This window comes from Mobula birostris, chromosome 16, assembly GCF_030028105.1.
Source record: "Mobula birostris isolate sMobBir1 chromosome 16, sMobBir1.hap1, whole genome shotgun sequence".
In the NCBI taxonomy this organism is placed as follows: Eukaryota; Metazoa; Chordata; class Chondrichthyes; order Myliobatiformes; family Myliobatidae; genus Mobula; species Mobula birostris.
The window spans coordinates 53025094-53049966 of record NC_092385.1 but is presented as its reverse complement, the minus strand read 5'-3'; the positions used below and the strand labels follow the sequence as shown (position 1 = coordinate 53049966).

The 24873-nt window shown below is 41.2% G+C and overlaps 1 protein-coding gene across 1 annotated transcript in view; it reads right to left on the bottom strand.

The window, feature by feature from the left end:
- Positions 1-3181: 3181 nt before the first annotated feature.
- Positions 3182-24873, bottom strand: part of zmynd10 (zinc finger, MYND-type containing 10) — a 45581-nt gene continuing 23889 nt past the window's right edge. The window contains 5 exon segments of the mRNA XM_072280644.1: positions 3182-4379; positions 4382-4440; positions 13205-13330; positions 15317-15438; positions 16764-16889. Of these exon segments, the coding sequence (XP_072136745.1) occupies positions 4297-4379; positions 4382-4440; positions 13205-13330; positions 15317-15438; positions 16764-16889 (516 nt within the window). The 3' untranslated portion in view covers positions 3182-4296.

Below are 24873 nucleotides of genomic sequence, written 5' to 3'. Positions count from 1 at the left end.
TAGGCACAGTTCAAACATCGTTCATAAATTTGCTGATGATACAACTATTGCTGGCAGTATTTCAATGGTGATGAGGAGGCATACAGGTGTGAGATGGATCGGCTGGTTGAGTGGTGTCACAAAAACAACTTTGCACTCAATGTCAATAAGACGAAGGAATTGATTATGGATTTACGGAAGGGAAAGCTGAGGGAACACACCAGTCCTCATGGAGGGGTCAGCAATGGAAGGGGTGAGCAGTTTCAAGTTCCTGGGTGTCAACATCTCTGAAGATCTACTCGGCCCAATATATTGATACAATTACAGATGGCACAACAGCACCTACATTTCATTAGGAATTTGAGGAGACTTGCTATGTTGCCAAAGATTCTAGCAAATTTCTATAGATATACTGTGGAGAGCATTCTAACTGGTTGCATCACTGTCTGGCATGGAGTGGCCACTGCACAGGATCAGAAACAGTTGCAGAAAGTTACACACTCAGCTGGGTTCATCATGGACACCACCCTCCCCAGCATCGAGGGCATCTTCAAAAGTCCACATTCCAAAAAGCTGGCATCCGTCATTAAGGACCCCCATTACTCTTTTCATTGCTACCATCAAGGAGAAGGTACAGGACCCTAAAGATGCACACTCAAAACTTTAGGAACAACTTTCTCCCCTCTGCTATCAGATTTCTGATCCTGACATGAACCCATGTACGCTACCTCATTTTTTTTTTCTTTTTCTGCTCTCTTTTTGCACAACTGATTTAATTTAAACTTGTTATAGATATTTCTTATTGTACTTTAATGTTTTTATTACTATGTATTGCAATGTACTGCTGCTGCAAACCAAGAAATTTCACGTCATATGTGAGTGATATTAAACCTGATTCTGATTCTGAGTAGGGTCCATCACAAGTGATTATGGCTTAGTAGTAATCCCATAGATATTTCTTTGCTCTCACAAGATATAAATTCAGTTTTACTTAACGGCCACACTTTCATTCATGCACAACATCACTTTACAGTGTTACTGCCCCTGGCTGTATTGTCAGCCGCTCACCTGTCTTCCATATTATGACTGCTACTCCCTAACAGGGTACTAATGTTGATTACTTTTAAAGCAAATACTATAACTAGCAACAGAGGAGCTGAAGCAGTGTGGACAGGGCCAACGAACTTAACCTGTTCTTTAACAGATTTGACATTGTGGCCCCTGCCCATCCCTCACATGAGTCATCTGTTGTCGGCCCCCAACCAACACATATTCCACTCTCCCCTCCTACCCCTCCTCACAGTCCCCCACCCTGCTCTCATGGCTATACCCCTTCCCCACACGAAACCACCATGGTGGGCTTCACAGCTGAATAGGCGAGAAGACAGCTGAAACGTCTCAACCCAAGCAAGACTGCAGGACCGGATGGTGTCAGTACCAGGGTGCTCAAAGCCTGTGCCCCTCAGCTATGTGGAGTACTTCGCCATGTTTTCAACCTGAGCCTGAGGCTCCGGAGGGTTCCTGTGCTATGGAAGACGTCCTGCCTCGTCCCTTTGCCGGAGACGCCGCGCCCCAGTGGCCTCAATGACTACAGATCGGTGGCATTGACCTCCCACATCATGAGGACCCTGGAGAGACTTGTTCTGGAGCTGCTCCGGCCTATGGTTAGGCCACACTTAGATCCCCTCCAGTTCGCCTACCAGCCCTGACTAGGAGTTGAGGATGCCAACGTCTACCTGCTGAACCATGTCTACGTTCACCTGTTCAAGCCAGCGAGCACTGTGAGGGTCATGTTTTTTGACTTCTCCAGTGCGTTCAACACCATCCACCCTGCTCTGCTGGGGGAAAAGCTGACAGCGATGCAGGTGGATGCCTTCCTGGTGTCATGGATTCTTGATTACCTGACTGGCAGACCACAGTACGTGTGCTTGCAACACTGTGTGTCCGACAGAGTGATCAGCAGCACTGGGGCTCCACAGGGGACTGCCTTGTCTCCCTTTCTCTTCACCATTTACACCTTGGACTTCAACTACTGCACAGAGTCTTGTCATCTTCAGAAGTTTTCTGATGACTCTGCCATAGTTGGATGCATCAGCAAGGGAGATGAGGATGAGTACAGGGCTATGGTAGGAAACTTTGTCACATGGTGTGAGCAGAATTATCTGCAGCTTAATGTGAAAAAGACTAAGGAACTGGTGGTAGACCTGAGGAGGGCTAAGGCACCGGTGATCCCTGTTTCCATCCAGGGGGTCAGTGTGGACATGGTGGAGGATTACAAATACCTGGGGATACGAATTGACAATAAACTGGACTCGTCAAAGAACACTGAGGCTGTCTACAAGAAGGGTCAGAGCCGTCTCTATTTCCTGAGGAGACTGAGGTCCTTTAACATCTGTCGGACGATGCTGAGGATGTTCTACGAGCCTGTGGTGGCCAGTGTGATTATGTTTGCTGTTGTGTGCTGGGGCAGCAGGCTGAGGGTAGCAGACACCAACAGAATCAACAAAGTTATTCGTAAGGCCAGTGATGTTGTGGGGATGGAACTGGACTCTCTGACAGTGGTGTCTGAAAAGAGGATGCTGTCCAAGTTGCATGCCATCTTGGACAATGTCTCCCATCCACTACATAATGCACTGGTTGGGCACAGGAGTACATTCAGCCAGAGACTCATTCCACCGAGATGCAACACAGAGCGTCATACGAAGTCATTCCTGCCTGTGGCCATCAAACTTTATAACTCTTCCCCTGGAGGGTCCAACACCCTAAGCCAATAGGCTGGTCCTGCACTTATTTCCTGACATAATTTACATATTACTATTTAATTATTTATGGTTTTATCACTATTTAATTATTTAAGGTGCAACTGTAACGAAAACCAATTTCCCTCGGGATCAATAAAGTATGACTATGACTATGACTATAAATTGCAAGCTAGTAAATTTATGGCTTCAATCTCTACTATCAGTGGCAGAAACTAAGCAAAAGATGTTGATGCCTGCTTTTTCTGACCGTGTTGTATTTGGAATACGATGGATGCTGTAAAAAACACAAAGGGATAAATCAACCAAGTCTTCAGAGTCAATTATTGTTGATTTTATTTTTAATCCAATCTGTTTAACTTTCTTTTAGTTTAACTGATACGATAGGGTCTTTTAAGAGACTCCTGGATAGGTAATTGGAGCTTAGAAAAATAGAGAGCTATGAGTAACCCTAGGTAATTTCTAAGTAAGTACATGTTTGGCACAGCACTGTGGGCCGAAGGGCCTGTATTGTGCTGTAGTTTTTCTATGTTTCTAGGTTTCAACTGCAGACATTAACTGACCTAACAGTATTAGTGATGCTGCCTGTAATTCCCCTCAAACACATCTGCTGACAACAATTGAAGAAATGTGGGTCCCCTTCCATTACTGATTCAAGGAACAGCAGTAATACAAGTTGCTTCATGAGTAAAATTATGACACCTGGAAAGTTCTTGACATTTAAGAACATATTCAGTTCTGGAGTCTTAAAGCAATAATTGTTAGTGCATTTCCTGCTTGTTTTCAAGGCATTTACCCATTGGCAGCACCAAATGATGTTTGCATGCTGAGAAAGTATTAAACAGTCTTTCATTTTCTGAGGTCCTTTGAAATGCCAGCAATAGAAAGCAGTTAAATTGGGCGGATTGCTTCAAATATGTATTTCATCCTGATGCTCAAAGCCCCCTCTTCCTGATGTTACAGAGCCATCAACAACAGATAATTTAACCATGGTTTTCTTGCTCCTATGTAACTGGTCAAACAGGACCTTAGAAAAATAGAGAGCAACACACAAAAACTACTGGAAGAACCTAGCAGGCCAGACAGCATCAGTGGAGAGGAATAAACAGTCAATGTTTTGGGCTGAGATCCTTCAGCAGGTCTGGACTGGAAATGAAGGGGGAAGAGGCCAGAATAAGGTGGTGGCGGGAGGGGAAGGAGTACAAGCTGGCAGGCGAGAAGCAGTTAATTGATTTAAAAAATAGTTCATCAAGCTCACATTATGACAAAAAAACCACAAAGCAACTTGCTTAAAAACTAAATAAATACTTTTCAGAGTATTACTTTTATTTAAGTTGGAATAAACTTGCAAAAGAAATAAATTCAATTTATCCATTAAACACACTCTCCCCAATCCACATCAATACGAGAGATTGTAATTCTGCCTCATAAATTGCTACCTGCTAACCATTTTTGAACAAAGGGAGATTTAGATGGCTTGCTTCACCCATGTGTGATGCCTCAGAGGCAGTAAGAGTTCCCCATAGATGTGCAACCCCATAAATGAGACTTCACAGTTCTATTCAGTTCCCAATTCCCAGAAAACTACATCTTCATTGTATGGTTTCCACTGAATGTCTTCCAAAGCAGTCATATTTTTCCAGCATCAGCCATCAGATCACAGGCTTTCTTGTGTTTCGGCCAGTGTTTCACCTGACACTCTCTGAAAAAGAGACAAATAGGCAAAGTTAAACAGTATCATAATTAATTAGTGTTTTGACCAACTGATCTTGAAATTTGTTGGCATAGATTTAGGATTCTCCCGTGTCTCACTTGGCTGGATTTGGATATGAGATCAAATGTGATTACTAGCAAGTATTCTGCGAGCACAGAACTCTTCATTATTCATCAAATAAAAACACACTCATCATCCTTATACATGTCCCTAAAAACACATAGCCCTCAGCCTCAAAACCCCTCGAAATATATACCCCTCAACCTGACACAACCTTCACACACACACAACCTCACATCTTACATCATATCATGGACCTAGAAATACATCTATTCAAAAACACTGAAGAAGTGCCACTGGAAGATTCCAGACGGTTTCTATTGATGTCACTGAAGCACAGTTTTTATTCTGCTCCCTCTTGTAATATTTGTGGATTTACATTGTGTGGTGTTTCATTGTTCCTATTGCCATGCATCAACAAATGATTACTGTTCAAGTGTGCAACCAGATCTTAAAGTCAAAGTAAATCTATTATCAAGGTACTTATGTTACCATATACTACTTTGAGTTAATTTTTCTTAGACATTTACAGAAAAACTAAAGAAATACAAAAAATAAACAATTTATGAAAAAACTCTCCAGCTCTCCAAGTTGTGTTGGGCACGTGGCCAAGCGGTTAAGGCATTTGTCTAGTGATCTTAAGGTCGCTAGTTCGAGCCTTAGCTGTGGCAGCGTGTTTGTGTCCTTGAGCAAGGCACTTAATCACACATTGCTCTAGTGTCTGTGTGAGGAGTGACATCCCACACAGACTTCCAATCTGCGCCTTGTAAGGCATGAAAATGCCTGACGCAGGCCTCTCACGGTCTGAGTCAACGTTCCCTCCCCTCCATAAATAAACACTGACAAAAATCATGCAAATTTTTAAAGTCTGTTTAATACTGAGAACATGATTTGTAGAGTTGGGAAACCTGTTCAGAGTTGAGGTGAGTGAAGTTAACCACGCTGGTTCACCATTAAAACACAGCACTGTCAGAATTTGTTTCCAACTTTCTTTTACCTGCCTGATTTATTTCCTCAACTGGGCAGTGTGCAGATATCCAGATTTACTGAGTTTCACCTCAAATGCCTTGGAAGTTTGTTGACAAGAAGTCCCAGTGTGGTGAAAGCAGCAGCATTGGAGAAAACAGCCAAAGTTCTGAGATCAGGAGTAAGTCAGCAAACCCCTAGATCTTACCCCTTTAATCAAGGCTAAATTGTCAAAAAAAAAGCCACGGCTGCACTACAGAAATACATCACTGCTGCAACATGCACGGCTGCACTACAGAAATACATCACTGCTGCAACATGCACGGCTGCACTACAGAAATACATCACTGCTGCAACATGCACGGCTGCACTACAGAAATACATCACTGCTGAAACATGCACGGCTGCACTACAGAAATACATCACTGCTGCAACATGCACGGCTGCACCACAGAAATACATCACTGCTGCAACATGCACGGCTGCACCACGGAAATACATCACTGCTGCAACATGCACGGCTGTACTACAGAAATACATCACTGCTGCAACATGCACGGCTGCACTACGGAAATACATCACTGCTGCAACATGCACGGCTGCACTACGGAAATACATCACTGCTGCAACATGCACGGCTGCACTACAGAAATACATCACTGCTGCAACATGCACGGCTGCACTACAGAAATACATCACTGCTGCAACATGCACGGCTGCACTACGGAAATACATCACTGCTGAGACATGCACGGCTGCACTACAGAAATACATCACTGCTGCGACATGCACGGCTGCACTACAGAAATACATCACTGCTGCAACATGCACGGCTGCACTACAGAAATACATCACTGCTGCAACATACACGGCTGCACTACGGAAATACATCACTGCTGCAACATGCATGGCTGCACTACGGAAATACATCACTGCTGAGACATTTCCTATTCACTTTTCTTTATATCCTGAAGATGCAGTAGTAAGAAATCATCACTTGTCTGAGCAAACAGGAGAGGGACTGAGGAAATGCTCCAGTCCCAGCATCTTTCATGGCCAGAGAAGTATGTGTTATATTTCTTTGTTCTGAATTCTCCAGAGTCTGTGACCAGTGACAGAGCAGAATTGATAGTGAGTGTTGGACCACTAATCTGTCCTTTCAGATCTCTCCACATATACATCTCTCTAATCAACATTTTCTCTTTAATGTTCTGCTCTCTTTATCTTTGCAGAACTGAGGGGACCCACTAATTTCTCCATGGCACTAAAGATGATGACATTGGTAATGAAGACAAGAAGTATAATGCATAATTGTGCTTGATGGTGTCACATACCAACATTAGCAACTCTCAGAACAGGAGCTTGTTCAGAGATGCACAAGGACTCAAAGAGTAGAGGCAGGAATCGTTGTTCATGCTTGCTCAGGTATTCAATATGATCCTTCGCATCGGTGCCATCTTTCTGTACCAGGTACACTCTAGCTGACTCAGCCAGGCTACAAGGCCAGGGAAAGTAATAGACCAATTCTCCACAAGGCAAAGCTACATGATTTCCGTTAGAGTGATCAAATGAGAATTAATGTGCTGAATGAGAAAATAAATTTGAGTGTAACTATGCATTTAAACTTCCGGTCAAGGTTGTGCTGAGCTGCCGTCTCTGTTGTGGTCATGGCTCAGACTTAGCTGTTGTTTTAAGTTGTTTTTTAGGCTTGTAGGGATGAGTTTGGGGACAGAGAGGGGATTTAGATGTCAGGTTAGGGATTAGGGACAGGGACGTGGGGGGAGTTAGAGGTCAAGCTGTAATCTAGGCCTCTGCTCCATACTCTGCTTTTGAAGGCCAGCGATGAGATTGTGTGACAAAGGAGATTCATGAACTTCCCTGGCTGGCAGACCAGGGAGGACGAGGTCTGATGCCTCCTTTCCCCGTCAGTAGGTTGTCAACGGATTAGAATTCCATGCGGACAAGAGGCACGAGGGCCAGTGATCCACTAGGTATCTGGATCAGTGAGACTGAAGTTTGAGACCTAGTGTACAGAGTCTTGTCATCGGTGAGTCTGGAGTTTGGTTCCTCATTCATTGAAATTGGCGAGTACTGGGTGAACACTGAAGATTGAAGCCTGAAGGTCAATGGAAATTAAGGCTTGATGGCCAAAGTCCTGAGTCTGCACTCTCTGTGAGTCCGCTGGGGAAGCTAAAGGCTCAATGTCTGTGAGTCTGAGTCTGCTGAAGGCTACAGGCTGGAGATGTTTTGACCTGGATTAAAGCACTGTGTATGCGCATGGGTAGTTGGAATGGGACTTGTTTTGCTGTTGCTTTGTTGCTTGTTATGTTCTGTTTTGTTATGTTCTCTATTGCTCTGCCAGCTTTATGGGCAAACTAAGATGGCACTGGAATGTGGCGGTACTTGTGGACAGCCCCCAGTACATCATCAGTTATGTTCGTTGTTAATGTAAACAACATATTTCATTGTATACTTAGATGTACAAATGATAAGTAAAACTGAATCTAAATAATTCATCACTTTTATAAAACTGCAGTAGCTGATCATTACTATATCTACTATATTGAGGAGGTGAGATGGCAGTGACCAAGTCTGAATCAGCATTCTCAGTGTCTACTAATAGAGCTACACCCAAGTTTGGGTAGAAAGCAAAGGAACAACAACTGCCACGGGCCAGGCATCATAAAGGAATCACACAAATTCCCCAAAAATACAGCATTGGCTATGAGAAATTTCCTTCCAGCATCTGAATAATCTGATAGGGAAGTCCTGCCTTTCCTTAACCATATTTCTATGATTGCAATAATATGATTGTAATTATTTTTGAGGATTTCTGTCTTTACCATCCTTTCAGCAAGTTCCAGACATCTTCCGTTCTCTTATAACCTTATAGTCATAGTCATAGAGCACTACAGCACAGGAGCAGGCTCTTCAGCCCATCTAGTCTATGCCAAACTGTTATTCTGCCTGGTCCCATCAACCTACACCTGGACCATAGCCCTCTGTACCCCTCTATTCATGTAGTTATCCAAACTTCTGTTACACATGTTTAAATCAAACCCACATCCACCATTTCCTCTGGCAGCTCATTCTATACTCTCACCACTCTAATGCTCCTCTTAAACATTTCACCCTTCACACTTAACCCATTACCTCAGGTTCTAGTCTCACCCAATCTCAGCAGGAAAAAAGACTGGTATCTATTGGATTTACCCTTTTATCTATACCCCTTAGTTTTGTATACATCAAATCTCCCCTCATTCTCCTACACTCCAGGGAATAACTTACTTAATCTTTCCTTATAACGCAGGCCCTCAAGTCCTGGCAACATCCTTGTAAAACTTCCCTGTATTCTTTCAACCTTATTGATATCTTTCCAATATGTAGGTGACCAGAACTGCACAGAATTCTCCAAATTAGGCCTTACCAATGTCTTGTACAACTTCATCATAACATCCCAACTCCTGTACTCGATACATTGATTATGAAAGCCAATTACCAATAATCTTCTACAAAAAGTTTGTTCCCTATTTTTCAATTCACCATGCTGAAGGAAATAGACGCTTCCTATTTATGACACATGGGTATCTCAATATTATATTTCATAATTAAGCTTTCCCTCAGCTTCCTGTTCCAAAATAAACAATTGCTGTGTATCCAATTTTTCCTCATAGCTACTGGTTTACAGTCCTAGCAATATCTTTGTCTATTTTCTCTGCACCTTCTTCAATGTAATTGCACCTTTCCTGTAACTTGGTGACCAGAATTCAATGTGCCATCCATTGATTGTTGTTTACAGTTTTAACTTAATTCTCCTGTTCTTCAATGTCAAGTCATGAAATAAAAGAATGGCATTCCATAAGCTTTTTCAATCACCTGTCATATTAACTTTAAAGATTGAGGACATACGTTCCAAAGTCTCTGTTTTTCCATACCATATTATTCTGCACTCTGTTGCCTTGTTGCATCTCACCATATGAAATGTCTCATACTTCTCTGGACTGAACTTCCATTGTCAATTTTCTTTCCAAATAAGACCATAAGATATTGGAGCATAATTAGGCCATTTGGCCCATCAAGTCTGCTCCACCATTTCATCATTGTTGGTCCAATTTTCCTCTCAGTCCCACTCTCCTGCCTTCTCCCTGTATCCCTTCATGCCCTGATTAATCAAGAATCTATTAAGCTCTGCCATAAATATACCCAATGATTTGGCCTCCACAGCTGTCTGTGACAATAAATTACAGATTCACCACTCTCTGGCTGAACAAATTCCTCATCATCTTCATTGTACATGGACATCTATCTGTTCTAAGGCTCTATCCTCTAGTCTTAGACTCCCCCACCATAGGAAAGATCCTCTCCATATCCACTCTATTGGGGCCTTTCAACATTTGATAAATTGCAATGAGATTCCTGCGAGTAGAGGCCTAAAGCCATCAAACACTCCTCATCTGATAAGCCTTTCAATCCTGAAATCATTTTTGTTTTCCTCTTTTGAACCCCCTCCAATGTAAGCAAATCTTTTCTTAGATTAGGTGCCCAAAACTGCTCACAATATTCCAAATGAGGCCTCATCAGGGCCTTACAGAGCCTTAACATTACATCGTTGCTTTCATGTTTGAGTATTCTCAGAAGCAATGCTAACATTGCATTTGCTTTCCTCACCACCAACTCAACCTGCAAATTAACGTTTAGAGCATCCTGTACGAGGGCTCCCAAGTCCCTTTGCACCTCAGATTTTTGAATTTTCTCTCCATTTAGAAAATAGTTTATGCTTTTATTCCTTCTACCAATGCACATGATCATATATTTCCAGACTCTGTATTCTGTCTGCCACATCTTTTCCCATTCTCCTGATCTGTCTAAGTCCTTTGGCAGCCTCTCTGATTCCTCAACACCACCCTGCTCCTCCACCTATCTTCGTATTGTCTGCAAACTTGGCTGGAAAGACATCAATTCCATCGTCCAAATCATTGACGTATAACGTAAGAAGAAATGATCTCAACATTGATCCCTGTGGAAAACCACTAGTCACCGACAGCCAACCAGAAAGTCAGAAAGTGCTCACTTATGGTATCTTCTTTAACATTATTGGCTAGCTTACTTCTGTATTCAATCTTTTCCTTCTTTATGACTTTTTAGTTGCCTTCTGTTGGTTTCTAAAAGCTTCCCACTAATTTTTGCTCTATTTTCCTCTCTCGTGCCTCTGTAATTCCCTTTATTCCACTGTAACACTGATACATCTGACTTTAGCTTCTCCTTCTCAAATTGCAGAGTGAATTATAGCTATCATATTATGATCACTGTCCCCTTAGGGTTCTTTTACTTTAAGCTCTCTAATCAATTCTGAATCATTGCATAATAGCTGATCCTCTGAGGGCTCAACCACAAGCTGCTCTAAAAATCCATCTCACAGGCATTCTACAAATTCCCCCTCTTGGGATCCAGCACCAACCTGATTTTCCCAGTCTTCAAAACCCCAAAACTATTGTAACATTGTCCTTTTGACATGCATCTTCTATCTCCCATTGTAATTTGTAGCCCACATCTTTGCTACTGTTTGGAGTTTGGTATATAACTCCCATCAGGGTCTTTTTACCCTTCCAGGTCCTTAGTTGTACCCACAATGATTCTACACCTTCCAATCCTATGTCACCTCTTGGTAATGATTTGATTTCATTTTTTTTTACCAACAGAGCCACACCTCCCCCTCTGCCTGCCTGCCTGTCTTTTCAATACAATGTGTATTCTTGGACATTAAGCACCAACTAAATCTTCTTTCAGCCATGATTCGGTGATGCACACAATGTCATACATGTCAATCTGCAACTGTGCTACAAATTCATCTACCTCATACCGCATACAGTGGGCATTCAAATATAACACCTTCAGTCCTGTATTCATCACCCTTTTTGATTTTGGTCCCCTTTTGCATTGCACTCATCCCGTTGACTGCACTTTTGCCCTATCATCAGCCTCTCCTTACTAGCAATCTCATTATACACTGCCTCTGTTTGTAAACCAACTACCTTATCATCAGTCCTATCACTCTGGCTCCCATCTCCCTGCCAAATTAGCTTAAACCCTCCTGAGTAGCTCTAGCAAACCTGCCTGCAAGGATATTGACCCCTCTCAGGTTCAGATGTAACCCGTCCCTTTTGTACAGGTCGTAACTTCCCAGACCAGCCTAAAAATTTTCTTCCTAATGGTCAGCTACAAAGTCAGCTTCTACATCATTTGCAAAACTTCATTATCCCACTGTGAAATCATTGACATGTGTTACAAAAATCACTATTGAGCCCTATCAAACCCCACTAGTAGCAGCCTTACAATCACAAAGATGACCATCATCAATCACTTGTTCTTTCCTGCCACTGAGCCATATTTGGATCCAATTTTCTTTCTCTTAGACCTTACAGGCTCTTATTGCTTGAATCAGCTGACAAAATGGGATATTGTCAAGGTTCTCGCCAAATTTCAGGTAAACACCAACAATTTAACTGCTCTCATCGACACTGCATCTTACCCCCTTAAAAATAACATCAATCGATTAAAAAATTCTGGCTGTTCCGGATAAATAGGTGTCTTTCTAGGGAAATGTTTATGCTCTTCAATGTTCAAAAGTTCAAAATAAATTTATCATCAAAGTACATACATGTCACCATATACCACCCAGAGATTAATTTTCTTGTGGACATTCACAGTAAATACAAAGAAACACAAGAAAATAAAACATAGATGCCCATAACTTGCATTCCACTGAAGTTATACTAGCAAGCCTGTGATTATTCATTTTATTCCTTCCTTCCTTTTTACACTGTGGTATGTTAGTAGCTCCCACCCCCCAATCACCTAACATCACTTTGGTAGCTATAAATAATTGAAAATTAAACAATGGAGCCTTACAATTTCCTCTTTGCTTCTTTTAAACAGCTGGGTTTATGTTTCATTCAGGTCTATTTGCTTATCCACTTTCAAAATGCCAGGAACTAATGCTTCCCCTTTTACTGTTTATCCCATCCTATATTTGACACTCGTCCTCCTGAAATAATACACAAGTATTTTGTTCTTCTTTTACAGAGAATGTTGTGTATTCAGTCTGAATCCTACCCATTTGCTCCTCAACATACAGCTTAATTTTTTTGATCCCTAAGAGGTTCTTTTTTAGTTATCCTCTTACTCTTTACATTAAAAGTATCTGTAAGATCGTTCATAGTTTAATACTCAGATTTTTTTCATACTTATTGCCTTGATAATTTTTCTTTAATTTCCTTTCTAAATCTTCTACTCTCTCAATTTTCTATTAAGCACCTGACATAAGCTTCCTGTTTTTATCTTGAATTTCCCTCTTATGGTACCTAACATTAGGGATGTCCTAAATCTGGTATGAACTCAAAACTATGAAATAAAGGCATACACACACACTCCCTTCCGAAATGCACACGCTCAAATCAACAACATCCCCCAATATACGTATATATCTAAACCTCTTTTTACTTTCCAATTTACAATTGAAAAAGTAAACAATGGCAGGTCTCAACATCATTTTAATATGGCATTAAGTAAGCGGAATGTACTTTTTTAACAATAAACCATGGATAAAAGTGCAGAGGCGGTACAACTTCTAGCAGGAAGAAGCATCTCACTTTGAGTTGCTGATTTCCTGATAAGGATTGGCTCTGTAAACTATTCTTGCTGAGATACCTCGAGCTGACTCTCTTACCTTGCACAGTACCATTCAACCTGGCAGCGTGAGCACCGCTTTGCTGCTTCTGCTCCACAAAATCCACATTTTGGATGGTCTGCAATGAGATTCTCCATCACATCCAGATTGTAAGTCTCTGCCAACCTGTGCATCAAAAGAGGCAGTGCTGCTGATATTCATTACAGATCAATGTGTGATTCTGTGTCATGAATTCACTTTCAATACCACAGTTGAACATTCCGATAGTAACACTGACAAATGTGGCAATGCGTTTTAAAGTTACACTCCCTCAGTCTTCTCTGGCTGCAACTTTGTGTGATCTTGCATGGATCAGAAAATATCACCTTCTGTTGGGATCATATGGAAAGGGCATTCCACTTATTTACTGATTGCAATCTCTGAATCATCGGCTGTTATCTGTGAATATTAGTACATGAAAGAACTGCAATTTATCGTTTGTACAAAAAGGTATTTTCCTAGGATGTAAAATATGTTTAAAAGAATTATTGTATCTTAATGCAAACACGAGGAAATATGTAGATGCTGGAAATTCAAGCAACACACACAAAATGCTGGTGGAACGCAGCAGGCCAGGCAGCATCTATAGAAAGACCTCGGCCCGAAATGTCGACTATACTTCTTCCTATAGGTGCTGCCTAGCCTGCTGCATTCCACCAGCATTTGTGTGTGTTATTGTATCTTAATTCCATTTTTTTGGGCCAACGCATCAGTACACCCTGTATTAAAGGGATTAAAATGTTTTCACTCTTATAAATTTACTTCCTTATGCTTGATTCTACTTTTTATATAATCACCTATATAGATCCAATTGTTCTGGGAGCTTTCCAGTGGTTACAGTTGCCTCTGTATTTTTCTGGAAACTTCTTGGATTTTAGTGATGAATGTCATATTACTTGCACCTGGCTACCTTATTGCTTAATTGTTATCAGTGGAAATTCTGTTATCAGTAGTCTAGTATGAGAAGGCCACATTATTTTTCCTCTTTCTCTTTTCTTTGTTCTCTCTGCTATGCTTTTTATTCCCTCTTCTTCTTTAGTCTTGCAACACATAATAAAACAATTATCAGCAATAACCTTTGGTTCACAATAGCATCAGGATCTAGATGGTGGTTATTAAGATCCTCGCAACAGAGGTTTGTAGTCCCTGACCAGCAGTAGTAGGCATGAACCTAAACTCTATTCTGTCTCTAATGTTTTACTGTTTGCACAAGTGACACCAGAGTAGTTAGTGAAGTCTCAAGCTTTTTAGTAGGATTTCCCCTTGAAACATCCTAAAGTACGCACTACTGGGCCAAGTAAAAGGAGTTTCAGTCTGTCAACATTATGCTCAAATTGGGACTAACAAGGGTAGACATACAGGCTCTCAAACCTGCTGTAATCACTCTGAGAGACCTTTCCTAATGTAATCAATGATCTCAAGTCCACTTTTCCACCTGATCAAACAAACTATCCAGCATGAAATTGAATCTTATATTGCTACAATTGAACTAGATAAGCTTGTCACTTGAAGGTGTGGGTGCCTAAAATGGACAAATACATGTTCCAGTGCTGGCACTTTTCCCCCGGTTAATACATACTGACTTAAATGAAAGTATGTTTGAAGATCATATGTCAAACTTCAAAAAGAATAAATTATCTCTCTGTATGTAGTTGTATCACCTCTAGAGATATGAATAAATGGGTTGAGTTATCATCCAGCATTGTTGTGTAGCAGATGTATTTTAAATCAAAAAATGGAAAACAAATAAAATTATGGCTGCTGGAATTTAGAACAAAATCAGAAACTCTGTAAGAACTCAGCCAGTCAAGCAGCATCTGTGGAAAGAGAAACCAACGAAACTCTGTTCATTGGTTTCTCTTCCCATGGATGCTGCTTCGTTGGCTGAGTTCTCCCAGCATCTTTTTTGTATTCTAAACCAACTTCTTTTAATAATATGGTACTGATTTGAAAATATACTTGTCTGTATTCCATTTGTTTCCATGATTAAACACTTGGTATTCATTGTTTAGTTCCAAGTTAATTATAGCTTTGTGTAATTCCAGTCTTTATGTGTATATAAACATACCTTGCTACAAGTCTGCAAGTCAGACAATAAGCTGTCAATCATACCTACGTGCCTGTTCGAGCAAGTCCTGTTCAGAAGGGTTAAATGCAGTCTTCACTAGGTGCTTGGCAATAGCTTTCCATTTGTTCGAGTTCTCTCTGATGATTCTATCCCTAATATCAGGGATCTAGCAGCAGAAAGGAGAAAGAGACAAATGTAAAACCCAGGCATTCTATCAAATTAAATAGCACAAATATTGATCCACAGCAGTAATCCATACATCTTACAGCACCAAATGATAGATCATTCAACTCACTCTGACAAGCAATATGCATTCTACTCATTTCAAAATTCAATTCAGTTGCAACTGCAGTGTTGTTAGCAACTGATATTGTGAGCAAGTTACTTGAGTTATTCCTGATCCATTGTTGGTTATAAGATCATTCAGATCATCTCTGGTAAAGCAGAATGGATGAAAATACCTCAGAGACAGAGATCAGTATCCTAAGAATTCCTGAAGCTTGAAATTCTAAAGATGTTCTATGACCAAACTAGTTATAGCTAAAACTAAGTTTTTGGACCTTATTGAAGAACTTGTGCTTTGTTGAGTTCCAAATTCTACTTTTAATGTTAGAGGGGAAGTCAAGAGGAAAAGAATTATGTCCCAATCAATTCAAGCATAATGGAAACAATTCAGTAAAAAAATTACAAAAGCACATAAAGGACACAGTTTAACTAAATGACAGATAACAGGAATAGGACTTGATATGATTCTAGGTGACAAGGTCCTCAAATAATAAGCTGAACAACTTTTTTTAAAAACATGCTTAGAGCTTTATAATTATATCTGGACTAGAAAGCTCAGAAACGGCAGAAAATGAATGCAAAAACCTGTAAATAAAACATAAAACGATAAACACATTATGAACATTCTCCTAGTGTGAGAATGTATTTTTTTTCCCTCTAGGGAGGCTAAGACTTAACTAGCTGCCACTGATCACATGGTATCAGTCAATTTTGGCCTCCAATTTGAAACTACCACACTAACAGTACATAACTAAACAAACTATATATACATTATATGAGACTACAACTAACACTGGAAATCCTTAGGTTGGGAGTTATCTGCTCTAATGTTGGGTGTCATGTGAATAGAGCACGTAAAATCCACATGGCATGAGTAGACCATAATATATCTGTATAGGTTATGTAATAGAAGCATTTCCCTGGATCCCATTACTAATGAATAGGAGTAAATGTTGCGAGTTAGTGTTTTAAATTCAATAGAAAAGCTGTTTTAACCAAGTCAGGATAGATAAAGAGATATTATATTACAAAATTTAGACTGATTAGAAAACTCAGTTTTAAACTTGGATACAACAATTTTATCTCCATAAGATTGATGCCATAGGTGTCATTTATGGATTTAGTCTATTCAAAAGCTGTTGCATTTCTAACACATTTTATGGTGGTGATAGTGAACTTATCCATAATTATAGCCTAACACCAAACCTGTTCTAGGACGAGATTTTTCTTTGGTAGAGGAGGATTGACCACGGCAAGATGGCCTAGAAAGCGTTGTAGTTCCACCAGATTGGGTAGCTGGTCAATGAGAACCTCAGTCAGGAAGCCTTGAAGCTGATGAACAGAAAATATTGTTGCAGAATACTTAATACAAGTCCTGGAATGTGACTAAAATAATTTGAGCCATTTAATACTACTGAAACTGTATGATATTAAGGATGTGGTATCAAAATGAAGTATTTTGATTTGTCTCAATGAGCATTAAGGATGACGTAAATCATATATAAACTACTGGCTGTGATGATTCGCCATATGCAACTTTCCACCTGAATGGAAAACTTGTAATACTTAAGTTCCTGTAGAAGGAACAAAAAGAAGACAACTGAAAAAAACCTTAAAGTTCTTATTTTTAATTTTAATTAAATATTTTATTTATAATATACAATAAAATTCAGATTAATTTATTTAATCACATGTACGGTATGTGGGACCATACAGTGAAATGCATTATTTGTGTTAACAAGCAACAAACCCAAGGATGTGTTGGGGCAACCTGCAACTGTTGTCAATACATTCTGGCTCTAAAATAGCATTCCATGACGTTAGTAGAACAACACAAGCAATAACAACAGTAACAAAACAACAGACTTTGGTCGACATTTCGGGCTGGAACCCTTAGCCAGGACTGTAGAGGGAAGGGGCAGAGGCCCTATAAAGAAGGTGGGAAGGAGAAGGTGTAGGGGGAACCCTTCTTTGAACCCATCCAGTCATGGAAGATTGTGTAAATGACAAAAGGATAGCAAACATGCAGCTGAAAATTCTGCAGGCAGGTTTTGGGCACAACCAGAGAAAAACCTGAGATAAATAACAAATAATGCTTCTATTTTGGTGGTGTCACTTGTAGAATCCTCAATAATGCATCCCCACTTCCTGAACTTCTACAAGATAAGCAACAACTTTGCTTCATGCCTCTGTAGGTCCAGGGGTCACAGAGTGACTTGAACCAAACCACAATTATAAAATTTGCTACTGTATAGGGCCCAGTGATGAAGCAATGCACTCATGTCAATACATAGTAACATTGCTTTTTTCATTATAAGACATCCTCTATCCTTGAAAGTCATATAGCCATGCCATTAATGAAGCTCCTTTGATGTTTATGTATTAAAGAATACGAAGGATGCTGGGTTGGTTTAAGAAAGTGGTGCTAAGTGGTTCAAAGATCAGTCATTATCCTATTACATGGAGAGCAGGCAAATGGTTGAATGGCTTTCCCCTGCCTCCGTTTGTTATGTTCTTACCATACATTTATATGAGCTGTAAACACCTGTAGTAAGCTTAAAAATTTAAAAAAGAAAAGTCTACAATGTAATGCAAAAGGTAGTAAACATTAAGGGAATTCTGGAAAGTTCACACATCTATCATTATGTCGCACAGATTCATGCTGACCACACCAAGTAAACAGTACACAATGGTAAGACAGACAGTTTCCTTCTGAAATGAGAAACTGCCAGGAAATGCAAACCTCTCATTCCTACAGAGTAAATTGGAGTCACAGAGTAATCCAGCAGAGAAACAGGCCCCTCGGATCAGCTCATCCATGCTGACCATGGTGCTCACCAAGCTAGTGCCATTTGCCTGCATTTCACTCATAACCCTCTAAACCTCTCTCATCCTATAGGTGAAGGACAACACTTCTTTTACAACACAATCAAAATCCTCCTCAAATCTCTCAAAGCTGCTGGACTTGTTGCTGCTGTCAAACTAGCAGAAGTCGTTAGTGTACTCTGACTGAACCCTCGTCAAGTGCAGACCACAACATTTACTCAGGATTAGGTACTGATGCCTGAAGTTCAGTGGCCTTAGTATTAGCTCTGCAATGTCATGTGTCTAATGTATATCACTAAGAAATGTTTGCTAACTAACTAGAAGTGACTTAGTTATAGACAATAACTTCTGATTCTTTGTTCCTGATCGATCCACATGTACCACATAAAAGTAGGACCTATGTAGGGAAGGGACAAAGTAAAATATTCAACTGCCTGAAGGTGGCCACAGAGATGCTTTCTACTCAAATCTCACCATTTACCAGGAAAAGTTTTATGTTACTGCTCTTTCTTTTCAAATCTTTTTATTGTTATATTGTACAGAAAAAATAATGAGTACATTGAAGTAACAAAACTTACAATGTCTCAAAAAAGACATTATCTTAAAGATTGAAAAAAAAATTGTGATAACAAAAAATACCTACTAAGTAGAAAAGTGAGAAAAAAAAACATTAGGTGTACAACCCCGGAGTCATGTGTCATACAAAAAGCTTCTAAAAATAAACATCAAACCGATGTGTTACTGTTTATCCACTCTGCCTTGCAGGATGCATTGCAAAGAAGTCTATTCATCAGAAAACTGAAGATTTGCAATAATTACAACTCTAAAATTATATTTATTAAACAACTGAGTACGACTGCAGAAGAATGCAATCACTATCCTGTTATGTTGAAAAGTAGACTCTTAGGAAGAAACACATCAGACTACACATTCTACAGTGTAGACTTAAACCAAAGTTTGATTTGCAACCACCGGGGCACAAGTCTCTAAGTAATTGTTTATCACTTCAAGAATATGTGTACAGTATAATGAATGCATACATCTCCAAAAGCAGTCAAATTTAAATTCATGTACATTCCCTTGAAAGCAATACTATGATAATGCAAGAACACAGCCGACAATGTACAAAGGTATCTCCATCTGCTGGCAATTAGTGGTCACTGCAACCACTACCATTGAAGGATGAGGAAACTTTGGGGTAGGGGATTTACATGACATTAACATTTAACTGAGCATGGCCCAGTCTACAACTTGAAACAATCCTGTAGCCACTCTACAGCCTCCCATGACTATCTCTCCATTGTCCTAATCTCTGGAGCTTTGTTCTTTAGTCTCTGCCTGTATGCAGGTAAGAGAAGGGCAACAAAGTGATCAGATTTTCTGAAATGCGGTTTGGGCATGGAACGACATGGTTAAAAAGTAATAAAACTAGTTTCAAAGGTATGAAAGAATAACAAGTTATGTATTTAAATTAAATACAGAACAAATTAGAACACTACCAATACTATTACAGTACTATTAAGCTATCGCCGGCTGGTGGCGTAGTGGCATCAGTGCCGGACTTCGGAGTGAAGGCTCCTGAGTTCGAACCCAGCCGGCTCCCTTGCACACTTGCCATCTGTGCGGGGTTAAGCGTCAAGCTAGCAACTCGGCCTCATAAAAATAAGAAAGCCTGCTAAAAAAACACCACCCTGACAGCATCCTGATGACTCCACTTGGAGTAAAGGGCTCTCTTCTTCCTCTTCACTATTAAACTATGGATTAGTTCCTAATAGTTATCCAGTGTACTCTGCCATGTTCTTTTGATTGAATGTAAATGAACAAAAAGCAACACAGACACCTAGTACAGATAATGGACTGTCTTCATACAATGCTTTCGGCTCTTGCATCCTCTAAATCTTCATTTTCATAGTAATATTCAAGATGACTGTTGATACCTTCAAATTCTTCAAAATTCCCAGCTTCTTGAAGTAGTGCAATTGTTTCGATTTCACTCCTGGCTCTTTCTGGCGTCTCCAACACTGAATGCTTGAAACTGCAGTAACCAAACAGTTCTGAATTGTCTTACTCCTTACTTCTCACCAACTATCAGTGACAAAATCACTGCTTTTTGAACAGAAACACATGCAACTGACACTATTTAAAAATTGTTCACTCTAACCACAATGTAGTGTCCAATATCCACAGCAAGTGCACATGACTGGTGCTGATTAGAAACTGTTCAGCAAGTCTCCTGTCCCAATTAGGTAGCGTAACGTCCCTAGTAAGTGAAGGGAATTCAGGCTATTTTTGATTAGTTTTTGTTCTTTAAGAGTTGTCTCAAATAAGAGGCTTAACCGATGGCTCACTTAACCAGCATCCACCGTATTTCTAATCCCTTCCCACCCAGCCACAAGCAGCAATGCTTTTTATGGTTTTTCCTCTGACCAAAACCAGTGGCATTCTCAGGTCCTTTCCCATCCAAACACAAACAGGTGTGTTGAGCTGCATTTCCTTAGGGACCGGGTTAGGGAACTGGAGATGCAGCTCGATGATCTTTGTCTGGCCAGGGAGAGTGGGGAGGTGATAGAGAGGAGCTATGGGCAGGTAGTCTCACCGGGGTCTCGGGAGACAGATAAGTGGGTACCAGTCAGGAGAGGGAAGGGCAGGAGTCAGATGCTAGAGAGTACCCCTGTGGCTGTGCCCCTCGACAATAAGTACTCCTGTTTGAGTACTGTTGGGGGGGGACGGCCTACCTGGGGGAAGCAACAGTGGCTGTGCCTCTGGCACAGAGTCTGGCCCTGCAGCTCAGAAGGGTAGGGAAAGGAAGAGGATGGCAGCAGTGATAGGGGACTCTATAGTTCGTGGGTCAGACAGGCGATTCTGTGGACACAGGAAAGAACGTATGGTAGTTTGCCTCCCAGGTGCCAGCGTTCAGGATGTTTCTGATCGCATCCAAGACATCCTGAAGTGGGAAGGAGAACAGCCAGAGGTCATGGTACATGTTGGAACCAACGACATAGGTAGGAAAATGGAGGAGGTCCTAAAAGCAGACTACAGGGAGTTAGGAAGGAAGTGAGAAGCAGGACCACAAAGGTAGTCATCTTGGGGTTACTGCCTGTGCCACGTGACAGTGAGTATAGGAATAGAGTGAGGTGGAGGATAAATGCATAGCTGAGGGATTGGAGCAGGGGGCAGGGATTCAGATTTCAGGATCATCGGGACCTTTTCTGGGGCAGGAGTGACTTGTACAAAAAAAACGAGTTGCACTTGAATCCCGGGGGGACCAACATCCTGGCGGGGAGGTTTGCTAAGGCTATTGGGGAGAGTTTAAACTAGGATTGCTGGGGTTTGGGAACCAAACTGAAGAGACAGAGGAAAAGGCAGTTAGCTCACAAGTAGAGAAAGCTTGGAGACAGTGTGTAAGGGAGGATAGGCAAGTGATAGAGAAGGGATGCACTCAGACTGATGGTTTGAGATGTGTCTATTTTAATGCAAGGAGTATTATGAACAAAGCGGATGAGCTTACAGCATGGATCAGTACTTGAAGCTATGATGTTGTGGACTTAGATGGCTCAGGGGCAGGAATGGTTACTTCGATTGCCAGGCTTTAGATGTTTCAGAAAGGACAGGGAGGGAGGCAAAAGAGGTGGGGGTGTGGCACTGTTGATCAGAGATAGTGTCATGCCCGTAGAAAAGGAGGAAGACAGGGAGGGATTGTCTACAGAGTCTCTGTGGGCAGAAGTTAGGAGCAGGAAGGGGTCAATAACTTTACTGGGTGTTTTTTTATAGACCATCCAATAGTAACAAGGACATTGAGGAGCAGATAGGGAGACAGATTCTGCAAAGGTGTAATAATAACAGGGTTGTCGTGGTGGGAGATTTTAATTTCCCAAATATCGATTGACATGTCCCCAGAGCGAGGGGTTTAGATGGGGTGGAGTTTGTTAGGTGTGTTCAAGAAAGTTTTTTGACACAATATGTAGATGAGCCTACAAGAGGAGAGGCTACTTGATCTGATATTCAGAAATGAACCTGGTCAGGTGTCACATCTCTCAGTGGGAGAGCATCTTGGAGATAGTGATCACAACTCTACATTAGCATTGGAGAGGGATAGGAACAGACAAGTTAGGAAAGTGTTTAATCGGAGTAAGAGGAAATAGGAGGCTATCAGGCAGGAGCTTGGAAACATAAATTGGGAACAGATGTTCTCAGGGAAATGTACAGAAGAAATGTTCAGCGGATATTTGCGTGGAGTTCTGTATAGGTACATTTCAAGGAGACGGAAAGGATAGTAGGGTACAGGAACCATGGTGTACAAAGGCTGTTGTAAACCTGGTCAAGAAGAAAAGAAGAGCTTACGAAAGGTTCAAAAAGCTAGATAATGATAGAGAGCTAGTAGATTATAAGGCTAGCAGGAAGGAGCTCAAGAAAGAAATTAGAAAAGCCAGAAGAGGCCTTGTAGGACAGGATTATGGAAAACCCCAAGGCATTCTACAAGTATGTTAAGAGCAAGAGTGTAAGATGTGAAAGAATAGGACCAATCAAGTATGACAATGGAAAAGTGTGTATGGAACCGGAGGAGATAGCAGAGGTACTTAATGAGTACTTTGCTTCAGTATTCACTACAGAAAAGGATCTTGCCGATTGTAGGGATGACTTACAGTGGGCTGAAAAGCTTGAGCTTGTTGGTATTAAGAAAGAGGATGTGCAGGAGCTTTTGGAAAGCATCAAGTTGGATAAGTCACCAGGACCAGAGGAGATGTACCCCAGGCTACTGTGGGAGGTGAGGGAGGAGATTGCTGAGCCTCTGGCGATGACCTTTGCATCATCAAGGGGGACGGGAGAGGTTCTGGAGGATTGGAGGGTTGCGGATGTTGTTCCATTCTTCAAGAAAGGGAGTAGAGATAGCCCAGGAAATTATAGACCACTGAGTCTTACTTCAGGGGTTGGTAAGTTGATGGAGAAGATCCTGAGAAGCAGAATTTATGAACATTTGGAGAGGCATAATATGATTAGGAATAGCCAGCATGGCTTTTTGAAAGGCAGGTCATGCCTTACGAGCCTGATTAGATTTTTTTCAGGATGTGACTAAACACATTGATGATGGTAGAGCAGTAGATGTAGTGTATATAGATTTCAGCAAGGCATTTGACAAGGTATCCCATGCAAGGCTTATTGAGAAAGTAAGAAGGCATGGGATCCACGGGGAAATTGCTTTGTGGATCCAGAACGGTCTTGCCCACAGAAGGCAAAGGGCTGTTGTAGACAGGTCATATTCTGCATGGAGGTCGGTCACCAGTGGTGTGTCTCAGGGATCTGTTCTGAGACCCCTACTCTTCATGACCTGGATGAAGAAGTGGAGGGATGGGTTAGTAAATTTGCTGATGACACAAAGGTTGGAGGTGTTGTGGATAGTGTGGAGGGCTGTCAGAGGTTACAGCGGGACATCGATAGGATGAAAACTGGGCTAAGAAGTGGCAGATGGAGTTCAACCCAGATAAGTGTGAGGTTGGTTCATTTTGGTAGGTCAAATATGATGACAGAATATAGTATTAATGGTAAGACTCTTGGCAGTGTGGAGGATCAGAGGGATCTTGGGTCTGAGTCCATAGGACACTCAAGGCTGCTGCACAGGTTGACTCTGTGGTTGAGAAAGCATATGGTGCATTGCCCTTCATCAATCGTGGGATTGAGTTTAGGATCTGAGAGGTAATGTTGCAGCTATATAGGACCCTGGTCAGACCCCACTTTGAGTACTGTGCTCAGTTCCGGTTGCCTCACTGTAGGAAGGATGTGGAAACCATAGAAAGGGTGCAGAGGAGATTTACAAGGATGTTGCCTGGATTGAGGAGCATGCCTTATGAGAATATATTGAGTGAACTTGGCCTTTTCTCCTTGGAGCGATGGAGGATGAGAGGTGACCTGACGGAGGTGTCAGATGATGAGAGGCATTGATCGTGTGGATAGTCAGAGGCTTTTTCCCAGGGCTGAAATGGCTAGCATGAGAAGGCATAGTTTTAAGGTGCTTGGAAGTAGGTACAGAGGAGATAACAGGGGTAAGTTTTTTTTTAGAGAATGGTGAGTGCGTGGAATGGGCTGCTGGAGACGGTGGTGGAGGCAGATACGATTTTAAGAGACTCCTGGACAGATATATGGAGCTCAGAAAAATGGAGGGCTATGGGTAACCCTAGGTAATTTCTCAGGTAAGGACATGGTTGGCACAGCTTTGTGGGCTGAAGGGCCTGTATTGTGCTGTAGGTTTTCTATGCTCTAGAACTATCTTTACCTTAAAAAAAACAGCCAATAAGCAGCCAATACAATACCACACTACACTCCAACCCAACTATGGGCCCAGACTATATTGGCATATGACAGATTTCAGAACCTGGCCTCAGTAGAAGGAGGCTTGGTGGAACTTCCTCACTGGCATAAATGTATAATGCTATGCAACTAGTGACTAGATTCAGCAGGATAATAACTAAAGTGGTGTTTGTTCCACTGTATAAAT